Source organism: Manihot esculenta, chromosome 10 (assembly GCF_001659605.2).
Source record: "Manihot esculenta cultivar AM560-2 chromosome 10, M.esculenta_v8, whole genome shotgun sequence".
In the NCBI taxonomy this organism is placed as follows: Eukaryota; Viridiplantae; Streptophyta; class Magnoliopsida; order Malpighiales; family Euphorbiaceae; genus Manihot; species Manihot esculenta.
Window position 1 is genome coordinate 4,418,818 of NC_035170.2, and position 18,443 is coordinate 4,437,260.

An 18,443-nucleotide genomic window follows, 5' to 3' on the forward strand; every position below is an offset into this window, starting at 1 on the left:
TGAGGTATACGCTAGTTTTAAGCCCCTAAATGCTTGAAAATATGTTTATGCGTGCTTTTGTGTGAGTTGGTATGAGTTGAGAGGCTTTGGGGTGGCTGGATGTGCATGTGAGGCTCGGGTTCTGCCCTTTGGGAGAGCCCAGGTTCGGCCGCCGAACCTACCTGGAGGCAGCTTTAGGCTGCCTAAACTCGCCTCGAAAGTTTGGACTTTCGGCTCTGGAGGGGAGTTTCGGCCGCCGAACCTGCCGCCGAAGTTGTGACTTTCGTCTTTGGAAGGACTTTCGGCCGCCGAGCCCTGCCCCCGAAAGTGTCCTGTCCAGCCTTCCTTTGCATGTTTTCTATGAATGTTTTGTGATGTTTTAGAGGGTTTTTGGGGAGATGTTTAGAGTTATGTTAGAGTATGTTTGGTCCCTCATTTGAGTCCACCTGCGTAGGATCGGACCTGAGAGACCGAGGAGGTCAGCAGTGAGCTAGCTGCTACAGAGTCAGTAAAGCGTCAGCCAGAGGTGAGTAGAATACAACTCTTTTATTTTAAAGCAAATTAACTTTTAAGCATGTTCATGCATCACGAATGCCATGATATGTACTAGGCTATTTTTGCATTAGAATTCACGAATATGATGCATTGTATAATATGTTGTTGATGTGGATGGATATTGGATGATCCATTAGCCCTCGATGTGATATGATATGAGATGGAAAGACCAGGTGTGGCCGTATCGCCCCTGGCACAGTTGGAAATGTTATGATATGTATATGTAAGAGAAGACCAGGTGTGGCTGTATCGCCCCTGGCACAGTTGGAAATGTTACGATATGCAGAGGGTTATTGATTACAAGTCCATCCGTAATGTGAATTGTTTGTGATGTGATGCATTTCATGAAAGTATGTGTTTAATTAACTGTTTTACTGTTCTGCTCACTGGGCTTTAGTAGCTCACCCCTCTTTCCCTAACCCCCAGGTTTGCAGGACCAGAGATAGCACAGGGAGTCAGCAAGGGTAATGGTCATGGTATGTCATGTAATAGAGTGTTAGTGGACATGTAATGTAATGAAATGTAAAATGATGTAATGTAAAGTGATGTAATGAGGATTAGTATTGTGCTTGGCTCTAGTGTTTATTGTAAATCCCTGTTGTACATGATCTTGATGTAAACGTTTTAATGATAAGGTATGTTGAACAAGGCTTGACATATGAAATGTTGACTCAATTGGAGCATTTGATGAGGGTTCTAGTGCGGGGTTTTATGTTTAGAGTTGTGGTGCATGCATAGGTCAAGCTTGGTGTATGAAAAAGTTTAAAGTTTTTATGTAATTGTTTGATCATGTATGGGATTTATCAGGTATGACAGGATGTATGTTAGGCTTGCTACGGGTCCCGGCGACCTTAAGGCGATCTGGATCTTAGCACCGATAGCAGTCCGGTTTCCGGATCATTACACGATTAGTTAGCAATATTATATCGTTTTGATAATATAGGGAGATTAGACCTAACTAAGATTGAAATACTTCAATTGAACCTTAAAACACTTTAAAAAATATGTAAAAAATAGAAAGCTTATTAAAAACCCCAAATGACCAAACTAAATTGAATTACACCGATGCGATTCATATTGATTTCTCTTCTAATTTGGTTCCATTTGGTTTTTACAAATACCTAAATTTTAATTTTTAGCATATTCAATTCGGTATAAGTTTAAATCAAACCGATCAAATGATCATCCTACATATATATAGAAAAATATTATTAAATATAATTATTACATATCCAATAATTAAATATTAAATATTAATTATGATGAGAGTTATGGAGTATTCATCATGATTAATGGTTACAATATCTAACCATACGTATATACAAAACTCTTCATATATATGGGTCTCTCCATACCTAATTTATCATAGCTTTACATAAATTAAGACTATCTAAGAATTTTTTATTTATAGATTGAATCAGATTTGATCGAGTTAACTCATAGTAATTTTAAATGAAAGAATGAAACTATAAATAAAATTAAATTTTATAGAAAAAATAATTAATTTAATCCCAATATTTTTTCTGTTTAATTTATATTTTAACTATACATTTTATAATTTTAAATATTCATATAATTTAAATATTCTGATTAAAACTTAACGAGTTGAATGATATTTTATTTGATATAAAAATTAAATAATTTAATTTTATAAAATATAATAAATTTTTATTCGAGTGATTTAAAATAAAAAAAAAGTAATTAGTTATAAAAAGATAGAAATTCAATAATAAGTTTTTTCTTTGAAGTTGAAATCATTTAAAGCACATGTTAGTACTAGTAGTAGTCGTGGTACATAACAACAAAATAACATTCCAAGGCATGCAAATCACAACACATTGCTTCAATTGCAGCAAACATTGTGAGTCTGCTAATTTTGCTTACCTAATTTTTGAATCATATGCTGATGGAGTGTCACCAACCCAATTATACCACAATCCAAGCTTTGATGCTACTAAGACTAAGACTTTTTTTTTTTTAATTGTTAATTAGTTGTAGCATTGAAAAATAAAATAGATTAATAAATTTACTCTTCAAATATGAGGAGAGAATAAAAAAAGTGCAACAACCACATGCAATCTCATATCTGAAAGCAAAGATGCATGGACCATTTTGACTCAAAAACCATAAATCACAACATGCTAAATACTTTGAGGTTGCTGATCAATGCATGCAAAGAAAAGTACTAAAATGAGTCTAGTCGACAAATTGTGATACCACAGAAAGGGAGAAGAGAAGAGGCTCCGCAATCAATTCGATTGATGTCAACTAGAGGGAGAGTGGTCCACAAACTATTCTTAATTAGATTTTATTACAGATCTAAATTTGGAAAAATTAACATAAAAATTAAAAAACACACAAGAAATTCAGACATATACATACAATAAATACAACAAACAAAAATGAATGAGAAAAAAAATCTAAAGTGAGAGAAAAATTGCTACCGAACAAGGTGGAAAGAGCAACTTAAAGGTAGTAGCAAACTCCAGCAAAAAGGATATTGCCTCGTAGACCTATGAATACAAACAAAAAACAAGTCTCCTCACAAGCTCAAAAGAGAGACAAATGATATAATTGTCAAGCAAAACGTAAAAATCAAGGGTTATAAATTATAATATGATTTATATTAGTAATATTTGAAATCGTTGGAATTCGATTAAAAATTAATTTAAAATATTTAAATTTATTTTAAATTTAATTATTATTATTTAAATAAAATTTAAACGGTTTAATCTTATATATTTTAATTAATAATTTATGTAAAAATATTTTTTATTAATAATTTTTATTTAAAAAATTTAATATTTTTAAAAAATATTTAAATTTTAATTTTTAAATAAAAATATATAAATTTTTTTATAAATATTATTATAAAATATATTTTTTATATCAAATTAATTATTTATATAAATTGATTGAATATTCTATATATAAAATCCGAACATGATTATTATTTTTTAAATTTGAATCCATTTCAAATTCGATTATAATTAGGATCGAATATTATTAATGTCCCTAAATGCAACGCTTAATATTATATTCAAAACTAATACAAAGTTATTACACCAATGAGTGTTGAGATGGATATTTTAATTTTTTTTTTAGATAAAGCTGAGAATTAATTTTCATGGATAGAGTAAATATTCGTCGTAAATATTTTATTTATTTTTTAATAAATCGACGCAATGCAAATAGTATTTAAATTATTAAAAATAAAAAATATCTTAAACCTCTTTCATTATATTTTAATTTTTTTTTCTTCATTTCAATAGTATTATGTGACATTTAAGTCATGATCATTTATTAATATAATTATTTTATTTTATATAATTTATATTTATTTTACCGATAAGTTGTTGTCATTTTAAATTTATTTTCTATTTATTAGATATTATTATTAATTTAATGTTTTAACTAATTTTTTCTCTAATTAGAAAATATTTGATATCCGTTAAAAATTAAATATTTTAATAGAAAGAGCTTGATATTATCAAGTGTTCAAATTCTTAATAATTAATGATAAAAAATATTTTTCTCTACCTTGCTAAATTAGTAGCAAAATATTTTATTTGAAGAAAAATATTTTTTAATTAATATTGAAACAAATATCAACAATGTAGTTAAAAAAAAAAAATTATAAGAGGCTAATAATTAACTTCTAATTTCTAGGGGTGAGCCGTATACGGTGGCTGAATCGAATTAATTTAAAATTTTAATTCAATTTTTTATTTATTTCGATTCGATTTGATTTTTAATTTAAAATTTTTTTGTTATTTCGATTCAATTTGATTTTGATCATAAAAAAAATCGAAAAAACTAAACCGAATCGATTAGTGATAATAATATATTATTTTTAATAATTTAAAGAGATTAGATCATATTAAAGTTAAAATATTCTAATTAAATTTGTGTAAAAAATAAAAAATTTATTAAAAATTTAAATAGATTAAATCGAACCGAATCAAATTGAATAAGACTGATTTAATTTAATTTGATTTCTGACCAAAATAAGTTCGGTTTAGATTTTATAAATACTAAAATTTTGATTTTTAATTTATTTATTTTGATTCGATTTTGAACCGAATCGACGCTAGCCTATTAATTTCAGTTAATTATAAAATTTTTATCTATTACTTGAAACTGGGGAGAATAACTTTCTAAAAATTTAAATTAGTCCAAATTACTAAATTTAATCATAAAGATATCATTCAATAGATTGCAATAAATAAAAAATATTAAAATAAAAATATTATCAGTAAATAATCATAGATTAATATAAATATAAAAAATATAAAAAAATAACAGAGAAATGGAGAAATATTGATTTCTATATATTTTGAAAATACGCTATAACAAGTTAAAATAATTTTTTAAAACTGAAATTAAAGCTAAGTAATCGTACTGAAATAATCAAACTTCAAAAGTTAAGGACCACAAATAAAATTTGTCCTAAAATTAATTGTCAAGAATTTTTGACTTGTAAGTCTAAATAACTTTCTAAATATTAAATTCTTAAAATATGTGTTACTTTTATTTTAAGCCCCACAAAATACCCATTTATATATATGCAAGTAAATTCATTTGGAGAAAAAATTTATCAAATTAATCAATTAATTTTTTGTTTCATAAATTTCATTATTAAATTAATTGATTTGAAATTACTGAATTGATTTTTTTATATATATAAATGAGATTAAACTTAATATTGGTAATTATAGATCGAGATTTTAATAAAATATTTTATCGCACTTAAAGAGTCAGTGTATCTGAATAAATTTAAAAAATATTTTATTTTATTTTTTTAATTTTTAATTTTTTATAAAAAAAAATATTTTATATACCGTTTAAAAAATTTAAATATATAGCTAAAAAAATTAGTGAAAGAATGAACACGTAAACAAATGTATGGAATTGTATACATTATTTCTACATAGAACTTGAGATTTAAACCAAGTTCAACGTTATACAGCTGTTATGAAGCTAAGGATTTGGCCTTTTTCACGGAAATAAAATGAAAATTAGTGTAGAAGCTGCGTAATAAAATTTCAAAATGTGACAGAATGAACACGTAAGCAATCTCAACAGTATTTGAACCGTTTCTTCCTATAAATCCCACCATCTCTTCTCTTTCCTTCATCTCTCTCTCTCTCTCAAAAGAAATGGGGAACCTTGACAAAGCAGTTGCTGTTTCTTCTCCTTTCTCTTATTCTCCACCATCTTTCTCTTCTTCTTCGTCTTCTATTTCACCATCTTCTCAGTCTTCGCCGACTCTTCCTCCTCCTCCTCCTCCTCCTCATCCTTCTCCTCATCCTTCCACTCCATGTGTTGTTCTTAGCCCTTGTGCTGCCTGCAAAATCCTTCGCCGGAGATGCGCCGAGAAATGTGTTCTTGCTCCTTACTTTCCTCCCACTGAACCTTACAAGTTCACCATTGCTCATAGAGTCTTTGGTGCCAGCAACATCATCAAGTTCTTGCAGGTATATATATTACATTTCTTTTTTTTTTCTTTCTTTCTTTTCATGTCAAATGGAGAATAAAGCACACTCCACACCTGCTTTATTATGATAAAGAGAAATTATTTGATATATAATAATTGTATTGAAAAAATTCATGAGGTGGAATTGGGTTTCATCTGCTTTCATCCATATCTAGGTCAATAGTCCTACCAATCAAATGATTATTTCTTTAAATTTGCAGAATTAATTAATTATTCTTAAAAAAATTATTTTCAGGAAATCCCAGAGTCTCATAGAGCAGATGCAGTGAGCAGCATGGTTTATGAAGCAAATGCAAGGATTAGAGACCCAATTTATGGGTGTGCAGGTGCAATTTGCCAGCTTCAAAAGCAAGTAAATGAACTTCAAGCTCAACTGGTCACAGCCCAAGCTGAAGTTGTAAACATGAAATCTCAGCAAGCCAATTTGGTTGCCCTAATTTGCATGGAAAAAATGACACAATCTCATCATCTTCAAGAACCCATTTTTCAGCACCACCAATATGTTGACACAAGCTGTTTTCTAGATGAGACCAATTTGGGCACACCTTGGGAGCCCCTTTGGACATGATACAAAAACCCAAAAAAAAAGTATAAACTATGATCAAGCCTTCAAGAGTGAGCAACAGAAAATGGAAAAAAAATATTGATTCAATTAGTCATTGTTAGATATAAGTCAATGATTCCATTTGGTCTGAAATTGACTAGTGGAAACCTTTGAAAAGAAACTGAAGTTGATGGGTGGTTTAGTAATTAATATTGAGATGAGTAGTCGACATGTCTTTTTTTTTTTATGAGTGAGATAAAAAAATTTGATATTTATAAATAAAATAAATGATGTAAAAAAAGAAATTAAAAGAAAAATATTCAAAAAGAAAAAAGAAAAGAGACTTATGAAACGCGGCTTTAGAAAAGCTTCACAACTTTAATCATATCACATGCGCCCCACGTGTATATTGGTTTGTAAGCAAAAGAACACAATATGTTGTCGTCTTGTCGACGGTCGACGTCACTTTATTTTTCTTTTTTCTTTTTTTTTTTTTTGGTGCGTTATAAGGTAAAAGCAGACTTTTAATTTTTTCTATAAATTAAATTATTTTATAAATATAAAATAGGTCAAAATGCTTATCTTGTGATTCACTCCAACCATATGCATGTTTCAGTATGAAGACAACCTTTCTGTTCATAGCTTTGATTGCTTTTAATATACTTCTTCTTTCTTTTTTTTTTCTTTTTTTTTTCACAATAAAAAAATAAAAAAATAATCAATTATCAATATAAATTTACCTAATTACATCATACTAACTATAAAATACAATCTCAACTCCAAATTACTTGCCTGCATGTTTTAAAATATAAATTAAAAATATCATAAATAATTAAATAAAAATAAAATAATTACATTTAGTATTACATTTCAAATAATAAAACAATAAAAGTATATAAAGTACTTCTAAATTTTATAAATTACACTCTGATAATAAAAAATGAAAAAGAAAATAACTTTAAAAATAAAAATTATAACTTTAATTTTAATTTTATAAAAATTTAAAGATTAAAATAAAAAATTAAAATAATATGCAGAAATTATTTTATTTTTTTTTAGATATGACTAATTTTAATTTTACAGAAATTAAAAAAGTTAAAATAAAAACATTAAAATAATTTCTACCCAATATTTTAATTTTTGTTTTAGAAATGTGGCTAAATTTTAATTTTATAAAAATTAAAAAATAAAAGTAAAAAGTTAAAAATAAAAGTAATTAAATTGAGATGTTACAATTTTTAATAATAATAGAAATATAAAACAAATACAAAAAGAGAAGATAAAGTTAGATTTAGAATGTGATAATTGATGTAAAATGGTTATTTGTTGGTTTACTATTTTATAAATCAATCCAATATTATTATTTAATTAATTTTATTGGCTTGAATTAAATTAAATATGATATTTAAAAAATAGTAGAATTAGAATATATGTGTAAACTTGATCTGAATAGTTCATGCGTCCTTTATTTATTTTTCTTTTATTTTTTAGTGATGTATAATTCCTATTATAGTATCACATGTCACTATCATATAAAGTCAGATGAGCTCTGTTGGGTCCGAACCTTATTCTGTCTGAACATGACTTGGATCGCGTACTAAAGGATAGACTTACATATTAAATTCTAATAGATTACTGCTTGACTTTTCTATATGGACTCGACTGCAATTCGAATAACAGAAACCCAACGATCATCAATTAGGTTTAATATATCAATCAAAGTCGTGCAAATCCTAAAACTAACAACAATGTTATCATATAAGTCCTCAATAAACTAATTGAGTCTTTAATTGACAGACTCTTAATTCCACATCATCACATTATAGATATTTAGATCTTATTTAATTTAAATGTGTAATTTTTTTGAAAAATCACTTTTTAAAAGTAATTTAATTAGATTGGAATAAATAAATTATTTTTTTCCATTAAAAAGAAAAAAACCTTTGACTTTCTGAAAATCCAGAAAAAATACTAATCAAATAAAAACAATTTTTACACCTACTAGAAAATTCAAGTTTTCTAATTAAATTACTTCAACCAAACAATGCCTTAATTAATTACATTTTCAACCTCTATAATCACGATTGACTAAACAAATGATAATTACAAGATTCACAATAAATTATTATTTAATTTCTTTTTCATTATTAGATAGTCTAAATGTCCAATAAATATCTCAAATTAATTAATTTTTTTACCTTAAACTTCAACAAAAGCTGTCTATACTTAGGATTGATAATGATGTATTAAGTAAATAATTAATCTCTTGTAAATCATTCAATCAATTACTAATATTATTAAAAATCAAGTCTCTCCTAACATTTATTGTCTAATAGATTTTTCCATATGAAACTAAGATTTATTTATTTTTTTTCCATCCTTGAAAATGAAATTGTCTCAAGTCTTTTGAAGAATCGGAATTTAATTGCCAATAACTTGGCGGATGAAATAAAGGCAGGTGAAGTCATTTTCTAGAGTCAGATTGACTCGGATCGGTCATTTAGATATTATTAAAAGAAAATTAACTTGTCAATTATGAATCATTAAAATTAAAATGTTAATTTTTTAATATATATTTTTTTTAATTTTTAATATTAAAATATAAATGGATTGCATTAATTCAATGTAAAAAAGAAATTATTGGATAATCGTTAAAGATAATTAGCCACAAATCATGGATTTATCGCTTATAATTCATACCATTAAAAATTAATGGAATTATCACGTTACTCACTACATATCAGAAAATTATAAATTAAAATTGATAATAATTTAAAAATTTATAATAAAATTTAAATAAAATTAAACGTATAGATTTTCTTTTTCCAATTATCTATTCTATTAATAATTGTTTTTAGGAAAAGAATGAACGAGATTCAAATTTATGACTTTAAATGAATTTTTTTTAGTCATTCAATCTAGTTAGATTAATTAATTAAATACTTACTTTATATATATATATATATTATTAATTTTTTTAAAAATTCACTATAAATATTATAATTTAAAAAATGTGATGGATTAATATTATTCTTGATTAAAAAAATATCTTAAAAAATTATTTTTTTATTTTTATATTCTCCATCATGTTTAAAATTATGTTAAATTTATTTTTTAATATTTCATAATTAATATATTTAATAAGAATATTAATTTAGTGGTAAAAAAAAAAAGAATCGAGTTTAATTTCCGCATGGTGTTGTCTTATACATGCTTTAGTCAAAGAAGATCTAACTAACATTCCTTCTTTAAATTGATAGACTAACTCTTAAAGTCAAGAAAACAATTTAAAAAACATTATTAAATAAATGAATTAATTATATATCAAAATAATTATGAAAGATCAAACATTCACTTAGCATGTTCTTGGTGAATGAGACACACATCTGCTTATTGGACAACACCTATTGACTTTTCCTTTGAAAAAAAGATATGGAAAAATTTACAGTATGATCCCTAAAGTTTAGCAAAATATAACTTAGTCCTTACTTTTTAAATAGTAAATAATTTAGTAGAATACATATATATAGAAGTTTGGCCTTGATGAGAATTAAGAATATTTTTAGGTTTGATTTAGATTATTATTGAAATTTAAAATTTGTGAATGATAGACATTTCCAACCAAGTCAAGCTGTTTGCCGCTATTCTATTAATTAGGTTTAGAGCTCAAGTAACCATGTGTAATATATATTAAAATCATATATTAATAAATATAATTTAAATATTCATACTGATCTAAGTATCGGCGTGATTACCCATCTGGTATTTAATTTCTTTTATTAAATATAATTTAAATATTAAAATATATGTGACTCATTTCACTTATAATATTTAGAGTCAATTTAATTGAATAATATGTAAAATTAAATATAATTCAAATGTTAATGTAGACATGAATTATTCTTCAATTTCGTAAATAGAATCAATTTAATTGAAGAGATGTATAATTAGATATAATTCAAAAGTCAAGGCACATAGACTCATTCTTCAATTATGGTATATAAAGTCAATTTAATTGAATAACATATATAATTAAATATAATTCAAGTGTTAAAGTCACTCATGACTCATTCTTCAATTATAGTAAATGGAATCAATTTATTGAACAACCTGTATAATTCTGTATAATTCCAGTAATATTTGATTAAAATCGAAATAATTGATCAAATTAAATTAATTTAGAAATTTAATTCGATTTTATAAATTATTCAATTCTATTTGATTTTAATTTTTAAAATATTTAGTTATTTCAGTTCGTCTTAATTAAGAGGAAATTGAAAAAATGAATCGAACTAATTACTTATTAATAATATTTATTTTTTATAATATAAAGAGATTAGTTAAAATATGAAATATTTAAAATAATAAATAAAAAGTAAATAAAAATTATTAAAATTTTAATCGATTGATTCCATTTAATTTACTACATGATTCAGTGTAATTTATAAAAAAATAATAAGATTTGATTTAAAAAAATGTAGAAATAGTTATTGCGTTAGTAGGGACAATAAGGACAAAATTGAAAATAAAAATTAATTAATACTTTTTATATTCTCAAGATGAAGGATAATCTTAAATTAAATAAATTCTAAAAGAATGGTAGGTAAAAGTAGATGAATAACAAATAAACTTAGTAATAAGCAATTTAAAGTCGTATTAGTATGTAAAAAATAATTTATATTTAAAAAATATTTTATAAAAAAATAAATTATTTATTATTATTTTATTGTAATTTAAAAAAAATATAAATTTATATATAATAATGATAATAAAATATTTAAAATTAAAAGAATAATTTTTTTCTTTTGAATAGAAGAAATTATTTTAATTTTATTAACAGAGAAAGTTATTAAACATGACTTAATTTATTTTTAATACAAAAAATTTTCGTCTAGTAATCTTTCTGGAAGCAATTTAAATGGCCAAACTGTTCCTAAATCATATTAAAATTAACATTACGTTATTTGAATCTCAACACAATTAAAAATCGACGCCTATGCTTATGCGATATTTGCTGCATTGTGGTGTTGTCATGGCTGCTTTGCTTTGCTTTGTACCATGTTTCTAAATTTTATGGAAACTTCTTACATCAATAAATATTTGCTTAATATTTACTTTTTTTTTTTTCGTCTAAAATACAACATTGCATTTCATGGCAACTAGCAGCAGGAAAAAGATTATAACAAGTTTACTAATTCATGTAACTTATAAAATTGCCAACCAAAAGGCCGTAAATTTTGGAATCTAAGCTTAACGAACACAACTTCAAAGCGATTAGCTTGTCTAGAAATATGGCGAAAGGAAACATGATGGAAATGAGAGGCTACACCTAATATAGCAACAACTGTAGCATGAATGCCCTAAGAAAAGTCAAATTGCATATTATAAAGAACGTTACACACAACGATTGAGTCAGTTTCACACAATAGATGATAAACCAACTTTAGATGCTAAATGAATCGCTACCAACACAATCCGTACCTCTCCTACCAGAGCAAATGAACACCACATTAGTACAATAGTCCCATGCACAATCTTTCCTTCTCCATCTGAAGCAACCACTGTAATAGAAGCAGGTGAAAATTAATATCTTCTGCTACATCACAATTGAACTTGATGCTTCCCCAGCTCCAAGCAATGATAGAAGAGGGTTTGAATGACTAAGAGTGAGAGAAATAAGCAAAAATATCATTCTGCTGTAGCTGCCTAAGATCAATGGAAATATATTGCGATGTAGCAATAGGATCATGCTATATCATTTCAAAAATATTTTTATTTCCTTCTTTCCAAAAATGCCAAAGGATGAGTAAGACCAAAGTGAATAATAAAAGCCATCTGATTTTGACTTTAACCTATCCCATAATGTCGCCCACCATAATAAGAAACCAAGAAAACTAATTAAACTAGGACTATAACCACAAGAGCTAAATAGCCAAACTGCCCGAGCATGTGAACATTAGAAAAAAAAACATGCTCTAAGGTTTCAGCTCGCGACCCATAAATAGGACAGAAAGGATCATGCAATACACCATGATTAACAGAAACTGATAGAGCATTATGAAGAAGTTGCCAAAGAACTACTTGTGCTTTATGTAAATCCATCAACTTTTGATATGCTTTCTCTACCTCCTTATCAACCCAATTGTCATTCTTTTTTTTTTTTTTTTGTCTTTGCTTAACAAAAAGTCTTAAATATTCAAGTACTTCAATATTATCTTCGACATCAATACTACGCTGTAAATTGAAAATAAAACTTCAAAACTATTAGAAATGAATATAATATTTTTTCATGCAATGTAAAGTTAATGATTAGTTTTACTAACCATTTTGTGTGCAATCCTAGCACTTGTGCATTAGTTTTCTAATACCATTTTAATCCATTACTTTTTGCTCCACATCATTTCTCACAAGTGGCATTGTAATATCTCATTTTTGAATAACAATGTAATCTAAACTTTCACCAGTAAGTTGTCTATTATCAAAATATACTTTCACATCATCATCATTATCATGATCATTATGAAAGGGTACACCATAATAATTCTGAGGCATTGTTTTTACCATTAGGCGCTAGTTTGAGTTCAGTTGGTCAATATAATATACTTACTCAACTTGACTTGTTAAGACATATGGCTCATCAATTTATAAAAATCTTGTGATATTTAAAGTGATGACTCCATTTTGATCCTTATTTATACCTCTTTGATCATCATAGACATCATACCAATCACAACGAAATAGTACAATAGTACAATGACTATTATATTCTAATTCAACTATTTCCTTTAGTAAGCCAAAGAACTCTTTCTCTCCACTACGAGCATCACCTATAACAAACATTCCACTATTTTGTGTTTTTTTTTTTTTGAGGTATGTTTCTCGATTTGAAATCTAAACCCATTAACTGCATAGCCATTATAAGAAGTAACTCTCCTTACTAGGCCTTGTGCTTAAATTAAAAGTTCTTTATTAATAATACTCTCATCAGCGACCTTCAACGTGCTTATTACCTATTCAAAAATAATGTAAGATAAAACTAATTAATAAATTATAATTATTATTATAAATAAAACTTATATTTGATTTACTTATAGTTTTTTCAAACCATTTCACAAAATCCACCTTCTGGAGAATATTTTCACTTTCATATGATATGACATTCAATAAAGATTATTAACATTTATATGTGTTTCTATATAAAAAGAAATCTAAATTCTTAGATAGGAAGAACATACTCTAAGAATGATTGTACTTTATTACAATTTCTTAAAACATATAAGTGAGCTCGTATCCAATCTTGAAAACTTATTTCTTTGGTCTTCCATTTACTTAAAAGATTTCTATTTTATGAAAAAATAGATAAGCGCAAGTTTTCTTTCTTTATACCATCAATATTTCTTTCTCTTCTATTGAATCTTGTCTCTGTCCTATCCAAATACCATGAACAAAATGTAAGACACTCATATGCAATATACCCTTCGGCTATTGATCCTTATAGACCTACATGGGAAAAAGAAAACAAATCAAATATCTTTCTAATATATGACTTTTGAATAGCATTTCACTAACTATCATCATTGTAGTTTATACCGCTCAGAATGATACATCTAGCGATATTGAATTGAGCCAACTAGCATTGCTTTCCTTACTAAGTGTATGGGCAAATGAACCATGATATAAAAAAAAGATGGAGGAAAAGTTTGTCCAAACTTACCATGATATAAAAAAAAGATTCAGCAAAAAAAAATGCTCCAAGATTTCAGCTTGTGACTCATAAATAGGACAAAAAGGATTATGTAATACACCACGATTAATCAAATTAACAGAAACTAACAGTGCATTACGAAGAAGTCGCTAAAAAAAATTTTAATTTAGAAGATGCTTGAACAGATTGTTAACACCATTTTCTAAACCATTTGAAAAATAATGTAAAGTAAAAATAATTAATAAATTATTATTATTATAAATAAAACTTATATTTGTTTTACTTACAGTTTTTTTAAACTATTTAACAAAATCCACCTTTGAAAGAACATTCTCACTTTCATATAATCTGACATTTAATAAAGATTATTAACATTTATATGTGTTTCTATATAAAAAGAAATTTAAATTCTTAGATAGGAAGAACATACTCTAAGAATGATTGTACTTTATCACAATTCCTTAAAACATATAAGTGAGCTCATTTCCGATCTTGAAACTTATTTTTTTGGTCTTCCCTTTACTTAAAGGATTTCCATTTTGTGAAAAAATAGATAAGCACAAGTTTTCTTTCTTTATACCATCAAATTTCTTTCTCTTCTATTGAATCTTGTTTTTGTCGTATCCAAATACCGTGAATAAAATGTAAGACACTCATATGCAATATAGTCTTCAGCTATTAATCCTTATAGACCTACATGTGAAAAAGAAAAGAAATTAAATATTTTTCTAATATATGACTTTTGAATAACATCTCACTAACTATCATAATTGTAGTTTATACTGCTCAGAATGATACATCCAGCGATATTGAATTGGACCAGCTAGCATTACTTTCCTTGCTAAGTGTATGGGCAAATGAACCATAATATCAAAAAAAGATGGAGGGAAAGTTTGTTTAAACTTGCAAAAGATTCAAACTTTGAAGCATAATTGCTTAAAGAACATCCACATCTCTGCTAATGGCTCATATACATGTTTGGGTAAGCTTTCACGAAATATTGGAGTAAGTACACCCTGCATGAATACATAACAATCATGAGTTTCCATGCCGAACATTTTACCCTCATCTACATTAATACACCAAATTAAATATTTACATACATCTCTCTTTTCCTTCAGAGTCAAAGCATATGCAACATATGGCATTTCATATTTTCCTCCACTTTTGGATATTAGATGCAAGTCTTTACAAATACCAAGTTGTTCAACATCCTAATGAGCATTCACATTATCTTTATTTTTTTTCAACAATACTCATAATTGTTCCTAAGATGTTGTTACAAATGTTCTTTTCAATGTGCATGACATCTAAATTATGACGAATTAAAAGATATTTTCAATAAGGCAATTGAAAAAAAATCCTTTTCTTCTTCCAATTGTATTTCAATGAGGATTTCGATCTCTTTCTTTTCTCCTAGATTTGACAAATATTATGTTTTGACAACCACTAAATTGAGCAAGAATGTCTTCCCCAAAAAGGTGTTTAGGTGCAAGATGCCTTTCCACAGTACCATCAAAAGATTTTTTTATCTAGTCTCTATTTATAATTAACTTCTAAAAATCTACGATGTCCCATATAGCAAAATTTGTGCTCATGTGCCGATCTATATGAGCATGTGTCAATGTTGCTGCAAATGGGACATGCAAGTGTACCTTTAGTACTTCAACTTGACAAATTTGTATAGGTTGGGAAATCATTTATAGTCCATAACAATACTGTATACAATTTAAAATTACTCGAGTTTGAAGCATCATAAGTGTTAACTCCATCTTTCCATAGCTTATTCAGTTCTTCTATTAAAGGCTGTAAAAAAACATCAATGCTATTTCTGAGAGCCTTCTCACCCGAAATCAATAAAAATAACATGAAATATTCACTTTTCTGAACTTCTAATAATTTTGTTGTATTATGTTACATGTTTGATAAATTGAATCATGTCCATATTTGCATTTTGAGATGATTAATTAATTACTTTTGTTTTAATCATGCGACCTTAACATCATTATGCTCATATGTTTGAGGTCTCGTGAATACAAACTACCAAGCTGAATGATGCTCCTTACCATTAAATAATAACTAGTTTCTTCTCTCTCTTTTGCAAGCTAGGTTGAATGAGATCATAATTTCTAGTGCAAAGAATGTTGATATCAATGGATCCTCTAAATTCCCATGGACGACTGATGGAGCTGAACTACCTTAAAATGCTTCTAAACTTCTTCCCAAATTAGTAACCATATTTTCAAGTGACACATTGTACTCTTAACTACATTTTCATTTTGTCATATATGTGTGTTTATGTATATATGCAGCAGGTTTTCATGGAAAAAAAAATACATGTTAAACACTTGACTAAATCTTGGAAAAATACGAGCTGAGAAATTTTGAAGGCAACTTCAGATATAATAAAAAAAAAAGCTGATGTATTAGTTACCAAATTATGTTCAAGCATCGTTTACTTACAATGCCCTTTTTCTTGTAATATTCAATTGTCCTTAATATCTTTTGATACCTCTTTTAACACCTATTGATTTATGAGCTCATTAGGTCTACAACACACTTGCTGATCTTAATATAAGAAAAATAATTGTTATTAGTGGTTTGCGTTGTTATTGTGAAAATAAATCTTTAAATGTTGGGTATCAATTCTGCAATACAATTTGTGAGGAAAAATGGAAACTAAGGCTAATAGATGAAAGTCAGTCCAGAATGAGGGTTCAAATACTAGAGAAGGTGCGAAAAGAGTTTATATCAACATTTGAAATGCAATATCCAATAATTTCATCCCCAACCACACCAAACTCTAGACCAGTATAAGGTGATATGAATATTTTGATTAAATTATTTGCTTTCGAATTTAGTACTGAATTTATTTATAAATAAAAGTATTTTTTATAAGTATTAAGCGCTTGTATGACTATTTTTTTAAATTTTACTAATATATGTATTTTAGATACATTAGTTAAAGTATTTTGATTAATTTATTTTACCTTTTTATTGATTTTTTTAAATATTTTATCGGATAATAGAATAAATTGAAAATAATAAGTGAATTGAAATGGTAGTTGATGCGATAAATTTGTGACGAATTTGAAATGGATTAAATGAAAATTTTATAATGAACAAAAGAAATTGTAAAGCTGTCAATGAGATTTTATGATAAAATCTGTGATAGATATTATTGTCACTCGATATTTCTCATTGCTAATTCATCACTTAGCAGCGACATATAAAATTTATCACAAAAATTATTGACGAAGTCAACAACAATAGATTTTTAGTAAGTCACTATTCCATCATTGAAAACTTTAAGAACAAATATTTAAATTTCAATAACAGAAAAATATGCAATACTAATATGTAATTCTGCTTATATTATACTAGCTCTATTGCTAATGAAAATGCAAATTGTTATTTTATTTTCTCAAAATAAATATTTTTAATACCTAGTATAAATATTATAAAGTTATAAAGCAAGATATTATCTTAAAATGAAAGAGCTATAATAATTGAAACTTTTATAAATAAATAACAAAATTTCAGCATAAACAGATAAACAAATCTATAAAGACTAATTTATAAATTTTATGATGAAAAATAAATTAAAAAAAAAACTTTATATTTTCTTTAAAGAAGATAGGATAAGCAACATAGAATGCTAGTCGCCTTTGATATATATAGCTCAAAAGACAGCTGAAAACGCCATCCATGAAGGCTTTTTTTTTTTAATTTAACTTTAATTTTTCACTTAAAAATATTATTAAAATTCTATTGATTAAATAATTAAAAAAACAATTTTTTATATATAAAATTCATGAACTAAAATAGCTATTTGTTTAAAATTTGACTCAGAAAATATAATAAATTACATGTAAAAAAATGAAAATGTATTTAATAAAATTACAATTTAAAATTTTTCACAGTGCAAAGATCTATTCTTTAATAGTATAATACCCCAACATAATTACTTTTTCAATTCTTCCGTTTAAAATTATAAATTTTGTCATAATTAAATTTAATTATTTTATTTTCTAATATTTTTTATCATTTTAAAATAAAAAAAATTAATTATTTTTAATTTATAAAATTTTCATTTGAAGAAAAATTAAACTTTTCTATAATTTTATAAGGATTAATTTAAATTCTTTTCTTATAAATAATTC

General features: G+C 26.1%; 1 protein-coding gene across 1 annotated transcript; it reads left to right on the plus strand.

Moving 5' to 3' along the window:
- Nucleotides 1-5,534: 5,534 nt before the first annotated feature.
- LOC110625132 (LOB domain-containing protein 1) lies at nt 5,535-6,690 on the plus strand. The gene is made up of 2 exons (XM_021770676.2): nt 5,535-6,011; nt 6,267-6,690. Exons 1-2 carry the CDS (start codon nt 5,694-5,696, stop codon nt 6,597-6,599), a joined length of 651 nt encoding a protein of 216 aa, XP_021626368.1. The 5' UTR covers nt 5,535-5,693; the 3' UTR covers nt 6,600-6,690.
- Nucleotides 6,691-18,443: the final 11,753 nt, after the last annotated feature.